This window comes from Mytilus californianus, unplaced genomic scaffold, assembly GCF_021869535.1.
Source record: "Mytilus californianus isolate M0D057914Y unplaced genomic scaffold, xbMytCali1.0.p SCAF_29, whole genome shotgun sequence".
NCBI lineage: Eukaryota > Metazoa > Mollusca > Bivalvia > Mytilida > Mytilidae > Mytilus > Mytilus californianus.
In genome coordinates this window covers 1,151,296-1,173,905 of record NW_026262678.1, presented here as the reverse complement: position 1 = coordinate 1,173,905, position 22,610 = coordinate 1,151,296, and the positions used below count along the sequence as shown (strand labels likewise).

The window sequence follows — 22,610 nt, the reverse complement described above, 5'->3', positions numbered from 1 at the left end:
ATTCACTTACAACAGATGCCATTTGTTGGAAAGTACCCTGCTGTTCAAATGCACTTTTAAATTGAACTGTGTCTCCTTCCTCAATTGTTGTCAGCTTGTCCATCGGTCTTACTACAACATTGAATTTCTCATTGGTCTGACCGTCAATTCCGCCAAGCGCTTACCACTAGCCTTGTGGTCTACCCTGTCTTCAGACTGCTGAAGTTGCTGAGATATTGCTCCCATCTGTTCATTATTAATATTCATTGCCTCTTTCTGTTCAGCTTGCATCGTTATGAGACTAACACATATTTTATCAATTCGCGCTTTGTTCTGTTTTATATTGCGGTCAAATTCAGCTGTTCTTGGGCATTATATTTCCTATCTGCTAAACATTCTTGGTACAATTTGTTGAATAGTCATTTCTGATTTGTCCTCTGTTAAAGTGTCTTCAGCTGTGGGTTTCTCCATATCCCCAATTGATTCAGTTTCTGCCATTTCAATGTTCTTGTCGTTCTTGTCCTCAATTCCTGCCATTTCACTGATATGTGTTTATACAGTTCTCAAATCACAGTATGATATCTCAAATTGCAAAATATTGCAACCCAAGAAATAAGATAGACACTGAATAATATCTTACGGCACATAAAACTCAAATCACAGCTTTTATGTGTGACCCAAGACAAAAAATATTGCAGCTTTTAACGAAAGCTACTACTGCAGCTTTTTATGAAAGCTACTACTTTGTATATGAAATGACAAGCCAGGCTAAATCAAAAGGACAGAACTGGAACAGAGACTAAATAACACTATACTTTAATAAAATGATTAAATTCAGGTCAATTCTCAATAATGAATATTTGCTTATTTTTCAAGGCGGCCATTTTGAAAATAGCCGCTATTTTGAATTTCAAAGATAGATCAAAACAAAATCTTGTTAAGTACACCAAATAATTCAAATATGTTGAATTTTGTGCTTCCAGCATGAAATCAACTGTGGTTTGAGCAATACTGGAAAATATTTTAGAATGTATGGCGGCCATCTTGAAATAAGCCGCCATATTAAATGTTGAGGGTGGGTCCATAGCTAATATTGCTCAGTACACAAAAATGTACCATCATGCAAAATTTGGTGCTTTCCTCATTATTTGAGCAATTTTTTCACCGATCGGCCGGACTTACCCCGTCACCATACAGACATTTCTGGAATAGCCCTTATAATTGTGTCTTCACTTCATATTATTTCTTAGTGTCTTGTGTCATAATTTCAAATAGAATCCATTGAGAACATTAATTTATGCTTTATTCAGTTATTCAAAAACTGCTAAGATTTATATTTAGAGGAAACCAGAGTTGCCTTTGGAAACTGTCAACCCGCAGTAAGCACCTGACAAAATATGGCTAGAAAAATAATAAATTTTAAATCCAGGAAATAGGAACTCTGTCGTGTCAACAGTTTATCAGGTAACACTCAATCCTCTTTGTTGGTCAGAGAGTACAAGTTAAATCAGCACTTATCGAAAAAGTCAAATCGGCATCTGATCAAATAGGCACCTATTTTAAAGTCATTTCGGCATTTAGTTGGTCAGTTCGGCACCAAATAATAATGTTCATCTGTTTTCTGCTTTTCAATTATTTAGAAAAAAATTGGGGTTGGATTTTATTTTGTTCAGTACATTGTTAAAAATAATCTTGTTACTAAGAAGTAAAATGGGAAAGAGTTCCATATGGCACCCCCACGGAATAAACTGTAATACATTATTGTGTTCTTTTTGTATGGTGGGGGTGCTATATGGAACTCTTACCTTTTTTTCTTCAAAACCTTAAATTAAAACCAATGAAGCCATTACCCAAGCTGTTGTTTAATCATGAATAAATAAGAAGCAATAAAAGGGCAAACTATTAGTCCCGGTCATCAATATCAACTGGTTAAAACATGCATAATAAATATCCAATACCTTGAATACACATATAGTTGACCGAAGAAAATACACAAAGAAACAAAAAGAACTTGATTATATACAATAATTAATTCTGGCCATCCCCCTTCTTTATTTTATTTTTTTTGCTTAAAATACTAAAACCAATATATAGTCAACGTATATTTGACTAGGTACCGAATTGAGTATACCGGGTGCCGATTTAACCACATTCCGAAGTGACTAGAATTCGTCAGATGTTGACTGATTTCACCGTGTTTTATTTTACTTTATACTCCGTCGATTATACAATAGAATACATAAATGCCCACAAGTTTAAATCCATGTAAGATACACTAAGCGAGCTTTCTTATCTTTACTTTACTGTAAATCCGACTCACGCTAAAGTTAATCACTGATCGTTCTCTTCATGTTTGAGGTTGCAACGAACTGTCTAAAATATCCGCATCAACATCAATTTCGATTTGTACAGAGTTTATCGCTTTGTTTCAAACGCTCAAATGATTTAAGACTGGTTTACGTTTACTATTGTGTTATTTACGCCTGAAGGACGATTCGGAACCAGTTAGTAGAAAAAAGATGTACGACAGATCCCGACTATGCGATTTTCGCGTATGTCATATTTTTGTCAATGAATTAATAGCCGGCACAAAACACCGCAATAGGCGGCGGATTTTGCCGGTTGCCGGCTCTTATTGAGAACACTGAATCATAGCCTAAAAGAAATCAGGTCGTCTGACAGTTTTGACGTACATGTATATGGGCAATTGGTAGAGCTCAATATTCTGAACAATTCTACTCTTGTCAGATTTTCTATATTTATAACGGTTTTCAAAATAATAGACAAATTTTGCATTTCATCTTTATGTTTTATTTTTAGCAATGTCGGCCACCTTGATTGGCAGGCGGGGTCATCGGACACATTTTCTAAACAATATACCCCAATGATTTGGAGAAAAACTTTAAACATTAGCATTTACACTTTTTTCATGTGAAGCGATTACAAGAAACAGTATAAAGAAAGATAACTTCTATACGAAAAACTGTTTGGTTTAGAAGGGTGAGTTTCAAAAGCCCAATTACTGATTGATGTCATATACCAAAAAAAAAAAACAACAACAAATATATACAATCTCAAAATGTTTGTACTGAAATGATTTATAACAAACCTTTGTTAAGTTGTCCGTTTATAAATTTCAAAATTATAAATCCCGCAGGCAAAGTTGACCTTAGATGGATTTGACTATTTTCGAGGTAATTTTTTTTTGTCACATAAGTCATCAACTGTTTCGGTTCTTATAAATTCTCGGCTTTCAAATATTCGGTTTTGAGCGTTCCTGATGAAGGTAAATCCAGAAAAGCGCTTCGGACGCATGAAATTATTTCACGTATTGTTTTCATGTTTTACAGCACTGGATCGATACCTCTGCTGGTGGACTATCAGTCCCCGAGGGTATCATCAGCTCAGTAGTCAGTACTTCGGTACTGACATGATTTATAACAAGCCTTTTTTTAAATTGTCCGTTTATAATTTTTGAAATTATAAAGAAAAAAAGGTTCAACTCCCTCAATCAAAGTTGACCATAGATGGATTTGGCTATTTTTAGGTTGGTTTTTTTTGTCACATAGCTCTTCAACTGTTTCGGTTCTTGTAAATTCTCGGCTTTCAAATATTTGGGTTTGAGCCTTTCTGATGAAGGTAGATCCAGAAAAGCGCTTCGGAGGCATGACAAAATTTTACGTGTTGTTTTCATTTTGTACAGTTTTATTTATAAACAACAAGAAAATTGTGAAGCTTGACATTTTCAAATATGGAGGAAGAACGTTTCTACGATTGAAACCCATCGGGTTTATATAATATGCTTAATGACAAGGTGTTTGCCTTATGAAGATGTTGTTATCTTATATCAATGTTGTTATATGTTATGACAATGTTGATATCATCTCAAGAACACTTTGTTTTAGTTACCAAATGTCAAACGTTTGGTTATGTGTGATACACGATAGGAGGGTCTAAATTGCACTCGAAAGCTTTGGTTATGTGTAGATACACGATAGGAGGGACTAAATTGCACGAGAAAGCTCTGCTTTCGAGTGCAATTTAGACCCTCCTATCGTGTATCACACATAACCAATCGTGTGCCATTTGGTAAATCACATGTGCCAAACGTTCATTCGACGTCATCGCTAGCCGTCACGTTGTTTTCCCGCGGTAGAATTTCAGTTTGCGGTTTGATGTGTAAGGAGCAAAATGGATAATGCCAAAGTGAATTTACTAGAAACGGATTTTTTATATGCCCACTGGGATCTAAGTGTTGACGACATTACTTTATCCCAAATATGTACTGATATGGAAAATGAACACAGTTTTTGAAAAAATGGACGATTTAACCCTTTCACAGGCGTTAGATAAGTACGAAGTTGACATGGATGTGAACCACGAGGTAGATATTTCTCAATTAGATTTTCAGTTAACACAGGTTCCAATAACAGCCGACAATGTAATTGAACAGTTGGAGAAAATCATCATGCCGGAAACTAATGTCGCGGTAAAAGCAGAGGGTCATGTTAATAATGGACGGTATGGTAACTTCGTTAACGAAATGGACATTGACATTTTAGTTAAATCCACCGAGAGTAAAAACACCAGAAAGAATACAAATTGGAGTATATCTACGTTCAATGATTGGAGAAGTGCGCGCATAGCAAGCACGAGTTGTGCCATTCCGGAGCTCACAAGATTTACAGTTGGTGACATTAATCAATGGATGAGCCGTTTTGTGATTGAAACGAGGCGGCAAGACGGAAAACCGTACCCACCGAAAACATTGTACATGTTGTGTGTAGGAATATTGCGGCACCTACGTGAAAATGAAATTCATATCAATTTCTTGGACGAAAAGGACTCGCAATTTTATGAGTTTAGGCGTTCGCTTAGTGCTAGAATGACACAGCTAACGGCAGAGGGAATAGGGACAACTCCAAAACAAGCAGAACCTATTAACCAGGAGAGTGAAGATATTCTTTGGGAGAAGAATTTACTAGGAAACAAAAGTTCGAAATCTGTGCTTAACACTATGTTTTTTTACAACAGCAAACTGTTTGGTTTAAGGGGTGTAGACGAACACAGGAACTTGTCAACAGATCAGTTTAAAATTGGAAAAGATCAAAATGGACATTACATTGCCTTTTCTGGAAGAGCTAGCAAAACCTACAAAGGTATGTATTATTAAAAATTAAAAGTTAACAATTAGGTTGTACTGTAATAAGAAGGTCAAGGTGGAATCGTTAATTTTCGGAAAATCAAAGTGTCTTCTTCGAGGTCCGCGTTGATATTGTTATTCAATGTTTAATCTTTATGTTTATCTAATGACGTAAATTTATACATTGTCAAAATTCAAATATTCGGCTTTCACTCTTGAGCATTCCTGAAGAAGGAAAATCCAGAAAAGCGATTTGGACGCATGAAATTTATAAAGTGTTTCATTTTTTGGTAGCAATCATGAATGATTTGGGATTCGAAACCTATAAAATATCTTATCGTATTATCTATCTTATTATAAGTCATGGCATGCATGAGGGTGTTGAAGGGAGTTTGCAGAAAAGAGAATATAAACGGGAAAAACGTATAAAGACTAGAGAATAATGAGGTGCTAAAATATAAAAAATAGAGAAAAAATGGCATGAAAATTGAAGAATACTGAAATGAAGGACCCCATCAAGATACTTATGCAAGTTTTCCCGAATGATTATGTATACAAATTTCACTAATAATTTTGATATCATGATTAAAATATTTATAAAGTTTTTTTAAGAAGTTAAGACACATGAACTAGATATATAATACACACATAAACATTTAATTCCGTTTCTAGTAATTTTGTATTAAATATCTTTTATCCTCGGTGTTTCAGGAGGGCTTCATCAGAGACACCTGACTGCAAAAAACATAAAGCACCATTTCCAAAATCTTAATTTATTTAAGATTTATGAAGATTACCTAAGTATTATTTCTGAAATGAACGGGAACTCGTTTTACAGACGACCTTTAGAGAAAGGTTGTGAAATCAAATTCAGTTCACAGCCATTAGGTGTAAATAAATTGTCATCAATAATGAAAAGCATGTGTTTTGAGGCAGGAATCGAAGGTTACTTTACAAACCATTCCGGAAAAAGGACGTGTGCAACATCTCTCTATCAAGCTGGCGTTCCGGAGCAAGAGATAATGAATAGAACCGGACACAGATCTGTTGAAAGCGTTCGAAAATATAAACGAGCTTCAACGGAAATGCTAATGGATATTTCAAACATTCTTGAGCCAGGAGGCCCGCCAAAGAAATGTAAATTGGAATCACAAGACAAAGAAGAAAGCATGGACATGGGCAAATCTGGTCTAGACAGTATTAATTCCGGTAATGCTGATGGCAAATGTGTGTTTTCGCAGTGCGTGTTCAATTTTACGGGAGGAAATTAGATGTTTTCACAAAATCATATTTTAAGTGATATATATTCATTACGGAGTTAATGTGATATATTTGATTTTCCTTAGTTCTGATTGAGTTACAATGAAGTGTTTTGGGAAATACTACACTGTAGTTGATATGTGGGAATATAAATTTTGAGTTATTAAAAGATATTAATTAAAATAAAATTTTATGTTTTACTGATGCAGTATGGCTTGAAATCAAATATGTACAAAGATAAGATTATGTGGTATAAATGCCTATGAGACAACTATCTGCCCGAGACTAACGAAGTTGATGTAATTGTCGAAACTTTCGTACTCATTTTTGATTGATTAGCCAATCAGTAGCAACATCCAAAACTGTGATGATTATCTGTTGTGTGATTGGCTTACCAGTCAAAAGTCCTTTAATACGCCCATAGTGTATGTGTAGATACCTCACACTTTTTACAACAGAAAGTCGAATGAACTATGGTACATGTTGTTTTATAACAATGATTTTGCCGTTATATTGCAAAAAACTGTAAAATGATGATATTTTCATGAAAAGTTATAAAACAGATATCACATGTGAAGCAGGATAATTTGACCTTCAAGAAGTACTTGCGATCATCACTGGATGCTGAACAGCTTTTAGTTTCATATACAGTGGATTCAGTATTATTCTTGGGATAAAGAAACACAAGCAAATGCATGTCATATCAACTGGGTGATATATACTCCATATGAAAGCGCTGCTGGAATATTGCTATATTGTAATTAAAAATTCACAATAGAAAAGCTCAATCGACCCTTGTTGTCAATTCTAGATGAAGGTTAAGATATAAAGCAGAGCCCGAATATTGTTGATATTCGCATATCACATTACAAAATTAGTTTAGAAATAAATAAAAGAGTAAGTTATACGCTCATTTCTGGGATTAAAAACAAAACGTAAGTACTCACACAGTGTTTTGTCATCGTACCAGGCGACAAAGCAGCCAAAAATGTGGCGATGGTATGACGTAATTACTACACGGAAATCCTTAAGAAGGAAATCATACATTCAACTCCATTCAAGGCCGTACGCTCCACAACCAGTAAATAATCAAGTCACTATCACAACTCAGCTTAACGCCTTCTCAGAACATTTGAAGATCACCGATTAAGTTAGAGACACAATTCGTTCGCTATGCCCATTTTTGTAGTGTTACACCGCTGTCTCAGGTTAGAGGGTGTTGGGGTCTTCAAACATTCTTTATGTATATATAAAAAAGAAGAGGTGATAAGATTGCCAATGAGACAACTCTCCACAAGAGACCAAATGACACAGAAATGAACAACTGTAGGTCACCGTGTCTCAAGGCATTTCCATGTAGTTCAGTTTGAAGCTGTTTCATGTCTATCATATTTGTATTTCGTTAATTCTTTTGTGATAAATTAGGCCGTTAGTTTTTCTCAATTTAATTGTTTCATACTTTTCATGTCGGAAACTTTTATAACCAACTATACGGAATGAGTTTTTCTCATTGTTGAAGGCCGTGCGGTTGCATATAATTGCTTACATCCACTCTACCATTTGAACTTTGGTGGATAGATGTCTCATTGACAATCATACCACATCTCCTTTTTTATGTTAACGGTGGTAGTGGTATTCTTAAATCAAATTTCAATGGGATAGATGCATTGAACATAGTCAATAAACTTTGAAATATTTCTTGAAATGACACCAATTTCATAGCGGCACGTTAAGTTAAATGATAATGCTAGCTTCTTTTAATTAATCATAAGAAGCTAATGTATGAAGTCTGCCTCATACGAATGAAGGAATAAGTCGGCACGAAAAGGGTACAGTAGATTCCCATAGGTATGACGATTATATATGCTTTACAACGAGTTCTCCAAATGTAGCAAATATTGTATAATTCAAGAAATTGAACGTAATTATAAAGTCAGTTTCAGAAATGTTTAGTTTGAATCAATGTGATTTACGAAGAATGATGTATTCCTCCTTAAAACAAGATATTTGAATCTACGTTGAACATTCTTTTTTCATGAAAGAAAGTTGGAACAAAACCTGTCTCTAGATTTGGAATGCGGATACTGGTGTTCATGGTAGACAATAAAAATGTTTCACTATTGCAAGATGAAAGAGACTTAGATTGTATGTATTTGAAACAAATCTTTAGAATAAAATTATTTTTTGCTGAATATGTCTCTTTTTTTTCATGCTATGCTAGTTTTTGCTTGTCTCGGTGGCATCACGCAAATGCATGCTTACATTTATAGTTGATTCCATCTGAATATTGTAATCAAAAACTGTAAGGTGATTCCGGAGAACTTTATTTCTAAAGAAGAGCATCTGTTGTTCAGAAGGCATTCCTGATTCCTCATGAACCTTCTCCTTTACATCACTTATTGTATCAGTTAACTTAACATTAACTGCATATCTCATTCCAGTTAACGTTTTTACTGTTATCTAAAAAAAATAAAGTAACAGATACATGTACAGTCTATGTAAAATATAAGTTTACAAAAATAAGTTAACAAAAATACAAAATTAACGAACTCCAAGGGAAATTTCGAACGGAAAAATTTATGAAATTGCAAAATCAAACGCTCAAACACATCAAAGGAATGGAAAAACTGTCATGTTCCTGACTTTGTACAGGCATTTTGTAATGTAGAAAATGGTAGATAAAACCTGGTTTTATAGCTAGCTAAACCTCTCACTTGTATGACAGTCGCATAGAATAGGTTCAATACATCATAAGTTAAAAAAGATTAGCGGGAAAGTTGGAAGACAACTAACAAGATTCAATCATATTTTAAAAACATGCAAATATTGGTTAGACGTCGACGTAAGCGATATAAATATCGGCGTGCCGGGTTGTTACACAAACAATTCTTAAATTATTAAACATACACATGAATAATGTTGTCCTGTCCCTGCTTGTTAGAACCAGAGTACATGTTAAGATATGACGAAGTTGTCTTTTTTCAATACCTCATGTTGAACTTTATTCACCATTTTTTTTAATTTTCTTTGGTGAATCAATTTGTTGTGTATATGTAGCACCTCCTTTTAATTATAAACAAATGTTGAAGTCGCCTCCATCTACATCACAAAAGTATGAATAAGTGCACACCTACCGCAATATTAATAATGGAAACAGTACAGTCAATTTGGAAATTAAAGATATACTGAACAATCTTACATACCACAATCTCGTCCTGTACAGGAGGTTCGAAAATCGGCACTGACTCAGCAGAAACCTGAAAAGAAAGCTTTTCTCATTTTTAAGTTATTTTACATTTGAATTGATATAACATGAAGTTTCATCCATTACAAATTACTTCGGTTTCGAAACTATATAACGATTATTAATTTTCCGGACTTTTTTTATTTGATAACTGGGCTTAACATAACAATCAACTTCCACAGAAAAAGTTCTAACGATTCCGCTGGCTGTTCTTTTTAAGCTAGTTAATTTTTGATGCGTCCAAAATACTTTGACCTTATTAGATGCAAAGTGATAAGAAAATTGAAAATAAAGGACGAACTATTTGAACATGCCACGCTGTCTTATCTGAAAATTACTTAATTTTATATTAAAGTAGACGATGTCAATTTCGATATAATAAAATATATAGACTGTGTTACTTATATAGAGTATGAATTTCATTTCTTCGTCTATTGCAAAAGAAGCAAATATGTAAAAAAAAAATAGTTCACTGAAATTGTTTCTCAAAGACTGACTTTATGAATTTCACTTGCAAAAAAAAAACTACAATATACATTGAATCCAACAAGTTTTCAACAGGTACAAAGTCTAGGCTCTTTTTTAAAACTGTCATTGGAACAGAAGACAAGGGACTCTTAATTTACTGATTGATAAAAACAATTTGTTGTATATATGTTTTAGGTAATTTATACTTTGATTGTCACAAGCTTAAGGACAATAAAGACTATAACTAACAAAATAAATGTTACAAAAATATATTATTTAAGGAATAATTGTAATATTTTTTCTGTCTATGAAGAAATAACATCAAAAATGTGATGCACACTGAATAACCCGCGTAGAGGGTCATTTTAAAGTGTGCATCACATTTTTTATGTTATTTCGAATAGACAGATAAAATATTACAGTTATTTCTTATAATTTAATTCTAAATTCCATTTTAAACCGGAGTAAACAATGAAAAAACGTTGATGACGTCACGGTCACATGACTAAATTATGTCTATGAGCTGATAAACAAAACAACGTCAGCCAATCAGAAGACGCGTTACATCCAAAATTAAATTATTAAGTATTGTTAAAAAGAGGAGAAGAGGAAATAGCAATTCTAATCAGTATGTATTCGAAAATATGCTATGCATGCTATCTATTTGATTTACCTTTAAAAAATTCTTCACCAAAGATAAGAATTAATTCCCGTAATACCTTTATCAGATAGAGTATTAATTATCATTATTTTTTTACATTAACACGATTCAAATAAAAGGTCAAAATTTTTGCCTTCCTGAAATTTGCAAAATATGTTAAAAAATGCAAAAGATCAATGCAAAAGATGAATTTGAAATAATGCCGACTTAACATCTGCTATGAACATTTTATAGTCAGTTATTTGACAAAAAAAAAATGAATAAATTTAACTGAAGGAATAAATTTTGTAGATTAAGCAGTTGATCCATTGATCTGAAATGTGACAAGTTTTGAATTTGAAAAGTGCAACTGTTATTTTATATTTTATTTGTACCATGTATATTCACACATGTATCTCCCATTTGTTAAGATATTCAAGAGTATGCGTACCGTTATGGAATATCTGTTTCACAGATGAGGACGGATATGTTTCAATTGTCACAACAATAATATCATCCTATTTTCCTCAAATGCGACTTTCCGAATTATACTTATCACCGGGTTTGTACTTACATGAGCAACACGACGGGTGTTACATGTAGGGCAGGATCTCCTTACCCTTCTAAAGCACATGAGGTCATCCAATGTTTTGGTGGGGTTCGTGTTGCTCAGTCTTTAGTTTTCTTAGTTGTGTTTTGTATACTGTTGTATGTCTTTTCGACGATTTTTGTTGTATGCCATGATATTGTCAGTTTGTTAGCTTGAATATCACTTCGGTATCTTTCGCTTCTCTTTTGCTCTTGTGGAGCTTAAAAGAATCGGTCATAAGCAATGGAAATAATGCCTTGTAAACGTAAAAGCTAAGAGCCAGTAATGTTCTTTATCAAAAGTTATGAGTTAAAATAAAATGAGATTGTTGGCAGCTTCTTTATTACAACGTACAAAGTACAACGTTAACCACGAAAAACTTATTAAGTCTTTCCACTTATCATTTATTTTTCTTCCGCCACTTTCATTTCTTGCGAGAAGATTTTATTTCGCATGATTCCGCTTAGATATTTGGTATATGATATCGAACAGTTAATACGCTTTTCAAACTGACACCGTTTAACATTTTCCTTTGTATGAGTTATCTCCCCAAACACTGAGTTTTTCTTGTGATCGCTACTTCTTCGCAACCGTAAAAGAAAGAGACAAATTTATTTTTTCAAATTGCTCCTTACATCTCCAGGTTGTCGAAAATAAGCTGTGATAATTCAATGATAAAAATGGAAAAAAAATAATAGCTTTATATCATACAATGGTTCATAAAAGATATAACAACAACTATACTGACTTTTACGATAAGCTCCACCTTATTATGTGAACAAACTTTGACAAACAGCCGGACTAAATAGCATGCACAGTATATTTTCAAATACACATTGATTAGAATTGTGGTTTATTCTTCTCTTCTTTTTAACAATACTTAATAATACACTTTCCTGATTTTAATTTGTAAGTAACGATCTCTAAAAAATAAAAATAAACCACGTTATTGTTACTTCTTACCTGAGTTACATCTTTAATTTTGTTGTCTTTCTTAGCTACTATTTCTACAGCCATTTTTGCACTAAAAATGTAATGATTATCATAATTTGTAGAGCTTAATTTATAACGTACTTATGATCAACGTACCACAGAATTAAAAGTTATGAACATGTTAGAAATTTCTGATATCCCATCCTCCCCTGCCCCCAAATAGACTCTTCAAAAAGAATAAAAGAACAACTCACACCTCTGTTCGCCAGTACCCATCATCTGGAAACAACTTTTAACCAATAAGGTATACTTAGTGAATCTGTCTTTATTCAAAAGGAAATAGACTTCTATTCCAGTTGTTTGGGGCATGTATGAGACACCCGTACATGGAAATACAACCTCATGCTACGTTCAGAATATTAATCTTTTAAAATCATTTCTTTACAAGAAAACTCTGAAATCAGTGACATGTTTAAACTTACAGATACAAAGTATGCAATCTTGCTTTTCCTATTGCATGGAACACAAATCATAAATAGATATAGGCAAGTCAACTGCTAGCATGCGCATAAATGGACTTGGAAAAATGTCTAGCTATAAGGCACTCACAAAACTACAATGAGGGACAATATTGTATGGATGTCGACATTCTTTTTATAATGAAGAATCATTTTTACTGGTCCTTTCTATGACAAATAGCTAATGTAAAACTGCATCTTTTATATACTAGTACTGGTTTCTTGTAGAGTAGGTCTGTTTTTATTCCTTCAAAAATTTTAATAAAGACTTTAGAAACAACCGATTGTTGTTTATTTTTATTTTCTGGTCCCTTCTTATGGTATCTATAATGGACTCGATCACTGTGTCTGTGTATGTTGTAACATGTAAGATTTCAATAACCGCAATGTATGAACAACCTATAATCCATAAAATCATTGATTGCGTTACCACAAATTACCTTAAATGTTTACTAAATTCTTTCATAGGTACAACACTTCGGTTTGGAAATTTTATTTCACCTATAGGAGGAACCTTACTAAAACGGGATATCACAACCGTAGCCTTCAGTAGTGTTGTTTATGAAGCTCGTAAATTTAGGAACAGTGTCATTAATGTATTGAATAAACTTACAATTAAAGGTTATCAATTAACATTTGATATTGTCTTTATCTGTACTAACATTGATTCTCTTCTTAATAGATATGTTAGATAAATGTTGACAATTGACAATTTACAGTTGAGAGTGTACAACGGTGACATTTGAATAAGGGATTATCTCAAAAGTGTTAATTCAATATAATTATTGATCTCCGCACGACAACAGCTTTTTAAACACTTCTTCCAAAAGATATAAAACAAACCTTAAAAGTGAAGTCTTTCCTCCTCTTCTAACAATAAGTTGGACATTTGGGTGTTTGAAAAAACGTTTTTATTACATATTTTTTTGTTCATATAGATTGTTGGTGTAGATAGTTGGTAGATATATTAATTGATTGATTGACATTTTGCAAAATGTCATATTTGACGAATTTCACATTCATTCGATTTGGCTTCGTTCGTGTGCTTGAATAAGTGATTATTCGATTCATTGAATGACAGTTTCTAACACAAAGAGGCGTACATTTCATTTGGATTGAGTAACTTATTGTTACAATGACTCCAGTGACAAATATCTAGCGAATATTCGTTACTCAAAGAATGATAAAAAGAACCTCCAAAAATAAAGAATCATATCCTAGATGTAAAAAAAAACACACGGTCACGGATCCAAAGGTCATGGCGCAAAAATGTAGGGACTGGTTCACCTTAAATAGAAGGTTTTTATTTCAGTGCAATATGTTTATTTGTATCAAAATCATGGTATTTCTGGGAAAATTCGAGGAATTAGCACCCCCTCCTTTATCCCCCCAAAAATATCTTGCATTTTATAAACTTCGATAGGAAAATGCAAGGATTAACACCTTCCTAAACTTATCATTGAATCTTCCTTTTTAAATTTTGTTTGCTCTTGAAGTCTTCGAAACTTATGTTTTATTGATTTTTTTGTTTGCATGCGTTCGGTTTTTATTGTAAGCAAAATTGAACATGTATCTTAACTTTTGTTTTTGTTTTTATACGTGTCTATGTGAATCTGAAAGTTTCATCGTAATTTCTTTTCCGACAGTTCCAAGAGAATAGCCGTTGTATTTAATCACTGAAGTTGTAACTGTCCCGTTTCTCTTGTTTTTAGGAGAGGGACATTTTACATGTTTCGTTGAGTAAAGAACTTTTGTGAAATATTCGTCACTGAACATCACACAAACAATCAATAAATAAATTGGAACTATATGTAATATACGTCTCTTTACATTAAACAAACTGTCAAAAAAACAATCAATCAATCAACTAAGCAACCATTCAACCAATACACCAACGATCAACCTGCCAAACAGACATTCTATAACGGTCGACCAGCTGGTGATGGCATCCGTTGATTATGTTTTTTAAGAAATAAAAATGCTTTATGCAAATAATTTACGCCGCGCCGGATAAATAAGAATCCCAATGTTTTTCATTACTCGACATTCGTCACATGCAAGACATTGTTGAAAAAATTGTGACTGGGTAATGATTCTGCGTAAACAGAACAAAAATATTAACTCTTTATGCCTTAAACATCGTTACTAAGAAAACAACCGGATTTTTTTAGGGTGTAGGTATATTTTTTTACCTTTTAAATCGTTCTGTCATCTTTACAAGGATGTCCACAAAGAATGCCTCTTCGTCGAATGTCCTGATGTCATCTGGTTTTGAATATTTTGGAATATCATCCAGTTTGTCAAAGGTGCTCTTGTGTGTACCATAGGACTGATAAAAAATGGTGTCATGGGTCCCTGTCAGCATCTGATCGAAAGTGGAAGTAGTATTTTCATAGTCAACTTTCAGTTTCTCAAGTTTTCTTACTGTCTTATCGATTTGCTCATTTTCTAGTTGTTTATAATCCGTGACTCCATTAACACGGATATCTTTCACAATATCAATTATTCCATGCAAAGCTTCGGCAGTAGACTTTATTTGCAATTCGACTTTATCAGAATCTTGCTCAATTTTCTCGCGATGTCCCGAATTCACATTGTCAATTGCGTCCTTGATTTCTTCTAGTTTCTCTTTCCCTTTAGAAACAAGATGAATAGAATTTTGACGAGCGCTCAGAAATATTTCTTCTTTTACTGAAAATTTGTGTCCTTTATGTTCCGCTAATAAACATGTATTGCATATCAAACACTTGCAATGGTTGCAAAAAAAGGTATACAACTCTTGGTGTGTAGAGCATTTTAACTCCGACTGAAAAACCAATCTGTCAACTTTGTTCAAATCGCTCACTTTGTGCTTCCTAGTGGACGAATGAAAAGATCTACAAGATATACACATTGCTTGTTTACATTCGTAACAAAATATTGAACCGTCATTTTCAGAACATAATTCGCATTTTGTTGCTGATATTTGTGCCATTGTAGTTAATTCAAAGGTGACACCAAATATGTCAACAAGGAAGATGTTTACGTCATATGTAGTTTATAAATACTTCTTTCTTAAGATTATTTTCAATATTAAAGATTTCCAAACGAAACGACACGTAATAATGATATATATAGATCGCTGACCGAAATCTCTTTGATTTAAACATTTTTTTTATCAATGATAGTTTATCTTTTCTAGTGTTAAGGTTCATCATAACAAATGGACAAAAATGGCTGTGTTTAGATCTCAAAAACTACTCTGAGTACAGACTTACATGTGCAGTTTGAAGAGTTTTATGGCCTGGCATCCACTAGATATATAAAAGTTAAATGCATTTTTTGTTTCAGAAAGATAAAATCTTTTTTGGATTTTTATGAGCATTTTTTTTTTTCGTTCCTGCAGAACAAAACTCGGATGTCAAATGTTTATTACAAAACCATGTATATGTTTATCAATATTGCGTTTTGTTGTGTCTGCGTTTGAACAATTTTTTGTTCTTCATCTAAGACGTTTCCTTAATTTTTAGTTTCAAAATGTTATCACAATCAGAACACATTATTTTAAAAATAGATGTTTTGAACAATGGTGTCATCACTTTTATCTAAATTGTTTTTCTACTTATATAAGATAACAATATATAAAAGTCTAAATTGAAAACAACGTTCAAACCTATGATTGCGTTGGATAAAAACCGCAATTTTTATACGTATGCATGCAAAACAAATTTCTTGGTAGAGGGGTCTAAATACAGCACAAACAACATTTTCCAAAAGACCTAAAAAGTGAAAAAATATATTTTAACAAAACGTATTTGACTAGCAGGTCGAACAACGGATGTTCTTAAACCCTGCTGGCTGTCATTGGCGATTGCCATATAAACGGAGAACCAGATGTAACAAAATGGATCTTAACTATTAATTTCATACCAAAAAGAAAACAATAAACTTGCGGAAAAGATGGTATACTGCAAACAAAAGGTGCAAAAATTAGTACACCATATCCGGATTTCGACAATTAATGTCTCTTCAGTGATGTTAGGAATCGAAACGGTATTTGGAAGGCCATATAATTTACCTCAATTTAGGATAGACTCTTGAATTTTGAAGAGTCAAAATAGGATGAACGGATCATATAAACCCGAAGGCAAATATAATACAAGCCCAAACGAAAAAATAAAAACAAGTCTAAATTGAAAACAACGTTCAAACCGATGATTGCGTTGGATAAAAACCGCAATTTTTAGACGTGTACAATAAATATATATACCCTTGGTTGAAATTCAAGTGAATTTACATTATGGATACTATACTTAGTTCTGATCGTCGTCATATCAAATGCATTTGGTCAATAAATCAAATATTTAGAATAAATATGAATTTGTAAAGTATGTGGTGTTTCATGATAATAAATCAAACAAAGGGAATACAAATGTATATATTTTACACTGTTTTTCATTGCTTTACGTCCTCAATGTTTGAAAGCACTAACAGTTGCAAGTTTCATTGAATTTTATCTTTTGAGTTTACTCCCAAATAGTACTTAAGTTATAATCTGCTGTATTTATACATTTACACTCACATTATTACATGTTTTGAGATGTAGGATTCATGCGGTATATTGGAAAATATATCATTTTTAGTATACAATCGTCCAAAAATGTTTTCGCCTCGATCCTCTCTGCGGTGTATATCCAGGTTTATGGCATTACTCCCTCCTTTCAAATATCATGGATTCACCCCTGATTGTGATAAGACCGTTGAAATAAACTAGAATTGAATATAAATGTACACAAAACGTATTACGAGGAACAATGCATTAAATGTTAGTCAATAGAATTCTCGGAATAAGTATTTATTGCAACAGATGCTGACAGTGAAATCTGATCCCTTGAAATGTTATATTTTATGGAAAAAAATAAATTTTGATACATACATGTATACTTGTTAAAGCTTTCTGTGCAATGACAATGACGACTATCTTTTCTATTTTTTTCTTACTTTCTTTATCGCTGATTTTTTCAAAGGCAGAGACAAATTTGAAAAGATCTTCAGAATCAGGAACTAAAGGACAAAACAGTCAGATAACATGGTTTATCTTACAGCAAGTAAATGCTTTGGGGGCAAGACTAGAAAAACTTCGAGATAAAGCTGATAAGAGCAAGGAAAACAATCAAGCATTACAAAAAGACGTTGAAGATCTGAAGAAGAAACAAGGAGGCTCAGAATCTGCAGCGAAATCTTTGACAGAGATGAGAAAAGACATTAAACAACTGAGAAAGAAAGTTAACGGAATTGATGAGCTCAAAAAACAAATCAAAAAGATGGTTACTCAAAGCGAAGCACAAGGGACTAACACAGCGGCTAACCAGAACAATATAAAACACATAAAGACTGCGGTCAATCAGGTAAAGAGTAAAACGAAGGCGATACAATCCACTGGAAACAACAACAAAGGAAAAATAAGTCGGCTAAGATCAAAACTTACTGGACTTGAGCAAAGTGTGAAAGCTCGGCAGAAGATTGTCGATGGCAAGATCACAAGCTTTCAGAGGCAGGTAAACACTGCCATGGATAAAGGTATGTTAGTTATAATTGACATTTCAAATATTATTGTAAAACATTATTATCAAATTTAAAATACATAAATGTATTTCATCAAATCCTATAACATATGCATTCGTATTTTTATTCAATGCCTTTCATTTCCAGTAAAATAAAACCCAATTAAAAACAAAAGAAGAAGTTAATATAGTAACAATAAATAGATTTAAAATCTTTTTAAAAAAAAATATTGATGTAGTGAAAATTGCTTTTTTAATTATCTCCGAAAAAGTTGACCTTACTTATATGGATTTGGCTATTCTTTTTCTGTCCCGGTTTGGCCATAAAGATCATCACGTGTACAGGTACTAATACATCGTGGGATATATATTGTTTTAGTGGGTTTTTTTGTTTGAAGGTCAATCCAGAAATGCGTATTAAGTGTATAATATATTTTTCTAGGAAACGCATTTCAGTTCGAACTTCAAAATAATAAAATATCATAGAAGCGATATTTTTATCTATCTTGTTTACACAATAAATAAATGTCATTCTTTATTCATATTCGACAGCCATGGGTTACGATCCAGTATCATGGACCAGAGGAGGGGACTGGATCGTAACCCTTGGCTAGCGAAGATGTTCTTACTTTTAATAATGTGAATAACTTTAAGATGACTGTTGATTGTCTGTGCATGTCGATAGTTTTAATTGTTTTTTTCTTGTTGTTTAAACAGCATCCAGACCAAAGAAAGGATGTAAGTTATCTTTTTTTATATAACACGTGTTCCTCTAATAATTTGTATGCAAATACGTTACATGGTAATTCTTTTTGCTAAAATTTGAGCTAATCTGCGAATATTTGCTCTTTTGAATTTTCCTTGGAATTCGGTATTTTTGTTAATTTACTTTTTGCTCAATATATAATATAAAGTGGTACGGCTACAAGTATGCCATATTCTGCATGTGATTCGTGTATCATGTCAATGAAGTAAAAACATGAGGGTTTGAATGCATTGGAAAGTCTTTATTTCTTTTTTCAAATAAAATAATTTTGAGATTGTTTTTTTCTTTATTATTTAATTATTTTGCTCATTGTTCTCTATTCTGTACATTTTAGCACCTCATTTTTTTTATCTTTTCTTTATTTTTACCCTTTTTTCTCTATTTGTTTTCCCCATTATTCTCAATGTTTGTACACCCAATCAAAACTCTTATACATGCAAAAACAAGAACACTAAAAAAAGTTGAATTTAATGATATCGGCAAATATTTGTAAGCAACCCAACGAAACTAATATAATCAAGTTTAACCTTTCTGAACAAAAGATACGAAATGCTTCGCAGTATCATAAATTATGTCAACATGAAGCAATAATTGTTGATCGTGTCCCAAATACCCATACTGTAATTTTCTATCTTCTCCTGCGCGGACATGTTCAAAATTCTATATCTCATTTAGCCAATCAATTTCTATCCACATCATACGGTAACCAATCAGAACTGATATTTGTTACGTTAGAATTTTAATATGGCGTGAATATCGAATGAAACTAATAGTTCTGCGCCTTGATGCGAAGCAAAAGGTTATGTGGTATGATTGACCATAGGACAACTATCCTTTGAAGATAAAGGGACAAGGATATAAACAATTAAAGGGTAAATTGTTGGAACTTATGTCTTTGCTGTTAACAATACACATTTGAATTAATACAGGTCACTGTACGACTTAAACAATGAGCAAAACCCACATCGGATATAAAGTCCCCTGGATAACAAATAAATTCCAAAGTAATAAGAGAAAACAGACATAACTCAACTAATAACATCAAACGAAAAAACTATCAATAATGGTAGACAGCAACCATGACACGAAAGCTCGCTGACTGCAGCTCATCGTTTGGTTCACAGGGACATGATGGAAATTTTAACCCTCCTAATAACTTGGGACAGTAGCATAGTAGTACAACATATAAGTAAGTCAGTTTAAAAAGATTTGCTTCATTAGATCGACAATATGATATCGAAGTGAATTTTATGAATGATTTTCTGTAGGTCAGTCCGGAACGTTTGGTGCACACGACTTTCCAACGATCAGGTTTCCAGCTTCAATTGATATCAAGTTCAACCCACAATTTGATGCTACACCTGCTCTTGTGTATGGATTGTATTTATACGACACATGGAAGGATACCAATCCAAGGATAATAGCTCATGCAGGCGGTCTTACCAGATATGGATTTAACCTATCTATTCGAACATTTGCAGACACCAAAATGTGGGGAGCTCGTATTTCCTGGATGGCATGTCCTAAAAGTATACTCTAACAGATGCAATAAAATGATGAAGTGATGACTTGTTATTTTTCCCTTTTATTATGGATGTTTTTCATGCAGCTAAATTAATAGCTGTCACAAAATCTTTTTTATATGTATTCCACTGGTATATATCAAACATCTGTTGAACATACTTAAGCAGATTATTAAAGATTTTGACTGAGTCGTCGGTCTAGCACAGTATGTAATACATCGAAAATCGTCACATCTTTTAGTATTGTTTTTTTTTATATTTTCAAAATGCATTCAACATGAATTGCCTCCCCTGTAAAGACGTCATAGCTTAACGCAAAAAGATGTTTTACATCAATGAAACAGCAAACCATCGACTCATAAAAAAAATGAAAATAGTCATCAGTACCGCGCCCCTACTTTATACGGTATTGTCTAATTAAGTTTGCCTTGTATAAAAGTAAGGAGATGTGGTAATGTCGTTAAGGTTTACTCCAACCTCACTAGTTAGCACAGCTTCTAATTTTAGCATTGAGGCAACATATATTTATCGTAAAAGAGAGGTGAACGATACCAGAGGGACATTCAAACTCATAAGTCGAAAATAAACTGACAACGACATGGCTAAAAAAGAAAAAGACAAACAGACAAACATTAGTACACAAAACACAACATAGAAAACTAAAGAATGAGCAACACGAACCCCACCAAAAACTGGGGTGATCTCAGGTGATCCGGAAGGGTTAGCAGATCCTGCTCCACATGTGGCACCCGTCGTGTTGCTCATGTTAGTACAAACCCGGTAATAAGTCTAATTCGGTAGGTCACATTCGTGAAAAGGGGACGGGATTGTAGTTACGACATTAGGAACATATCCGCTATCATCTGTGAAACGGATATTCCATAACTGTCAACCAACTCGTGATGGCGTTCGTAAGCGACCTGTATTGCATCGCATCACGGTGCTATTAGGTATCGATATACACGCGAAACAATTGTACATGTTACAATCTGAAACCCGGTTGAAACAATTCAAACATTAACAACGAGGCCAAATTATGACAGTTTGCTTAATTGTGGATTTGCATATCGGATGATGCATGCATAACAAAAAACGCGCACCTTGTCACCGCATCCGGTCTCTGTCCTTTGCGTGTTCATGCGATGCCCTTGGTTTTGTTTATTACCTTTATTTGCAGTTTCTTTGTCGATTTCTGCGATTTGAACATCGTTAAACTACTAGTCCCAAATTTATTTAAGGAATTGTATCCTGAACAATTAACCATAGGCAAGACAATCTATTTGGCATCGACCATTTGTCTCTTTTTCTGAGGACTGGAGAAGGCATTTGCTTCTTTTTACTATAAGGCAAACTGTTTTCAACTACAATAGACAAAAAACTGACCTCTGTTCAATATTAAACACACAGGAATAAAGAATGGAGGTGGATTTTATGAAGTCAGGGTTTTGGACATGTTTACGACAAGGCAATATTGGCTTTAGATGGAAGGACCTGTCATAAGAAAACTGTGTCCATGAATTCATTCATTGATATGTATCTAAATGAGTGTAAAAATAAAGTTCGCAAAAACAAGAGAATAGTGGCACAGTAATCTTATTCCTACGACGATGATTGGAATTGAATGGAATTGTTATTTTTATCGAACGGCCCTTATAATTATTTATTATTATGATTGACTGGCATATCTTCTGGTACTAGCCCGAATAATGAATATGTGCAGTGAGTCCAAACTACAGCGAGTGGAAGTGGACCAAACAATAACGAAAGAGGCTAGTGATATTGCAACTCTTTGGGACTAATCGGTCATATTGTCTTACAGTAGGCATCCGTTATAACTTGAGTATCTGGTTGAAAATTGCCTCATCACCCGAATTCTTTTTCACTACAGACCTAGATAAGTTTCATGTACTAAGGGGGGTAATCGGGATTCACTTCATTATAAAATTCCGATTAAATATTATCGCATCATACTTGATGTCTTAAGTAATAAATTGCAGACATAAG

At 33.4% G+C, this 22,610-nt stretch overlaps 2 protein-coding genes across 2 annotated transcripts; one reads left to right on the top strand and one right to left on the bottom strand.

Moving 5' to 3' along the window:
- Positions 1 to 8,124: 8,124 nt before the first annotated feature.
- LOC127732863 (tripartite motif-containing protein 45-like) lies at positions 8,125 to 15,794 on the bottom strand. Its single transcript, XM_052242051.1, has 4 exons — positions 14,967 to 15,794; positions 12,287 to 12,347; positions 9,586 to 9,639; positions 8,125 to 8,842 (listed from the first exon to the last, which is right to left on the bottom strand). The coding sequence occupies exons 1-4, from the start codon at positions 15,746 to 15,748 to the stop codon at positions 8,600 to 8,602; spliced, it is 1,140 nt and encodes a 379-aa protein (XP_052098011.1). The 5' UTR covers positions 15,749 to 15,794; the 3' UTR covers positions 8,125 to 8,599.
- A 1,874-nt stretch (positions 15,795 to 17,668) lies between these two features.
- Positions 17,669 to 20,649, top strand: LOC127732835 (uncharacterized). Its single transcript, XM_052242017.1, has 3 exons — positions 17,669 to 18,333; positions 19,035 to 19,055; positions 20,352 to 20,649. Exons 1-3 carry the CDS (start codon positions 17,718 to 17,720, stop codon positions 20,621 to 20,623), a joined length of 909 nt encoding a protein of 302 aa, XP_052097977.1. The 5' UTR covers positions 17,669 to 17,717; the 3' UTR covers positions 20,624 to 20,649.
- The last annotated feature ends 1,961 nt before the right edge of the window (positions 20,650 to 22,610 follow it).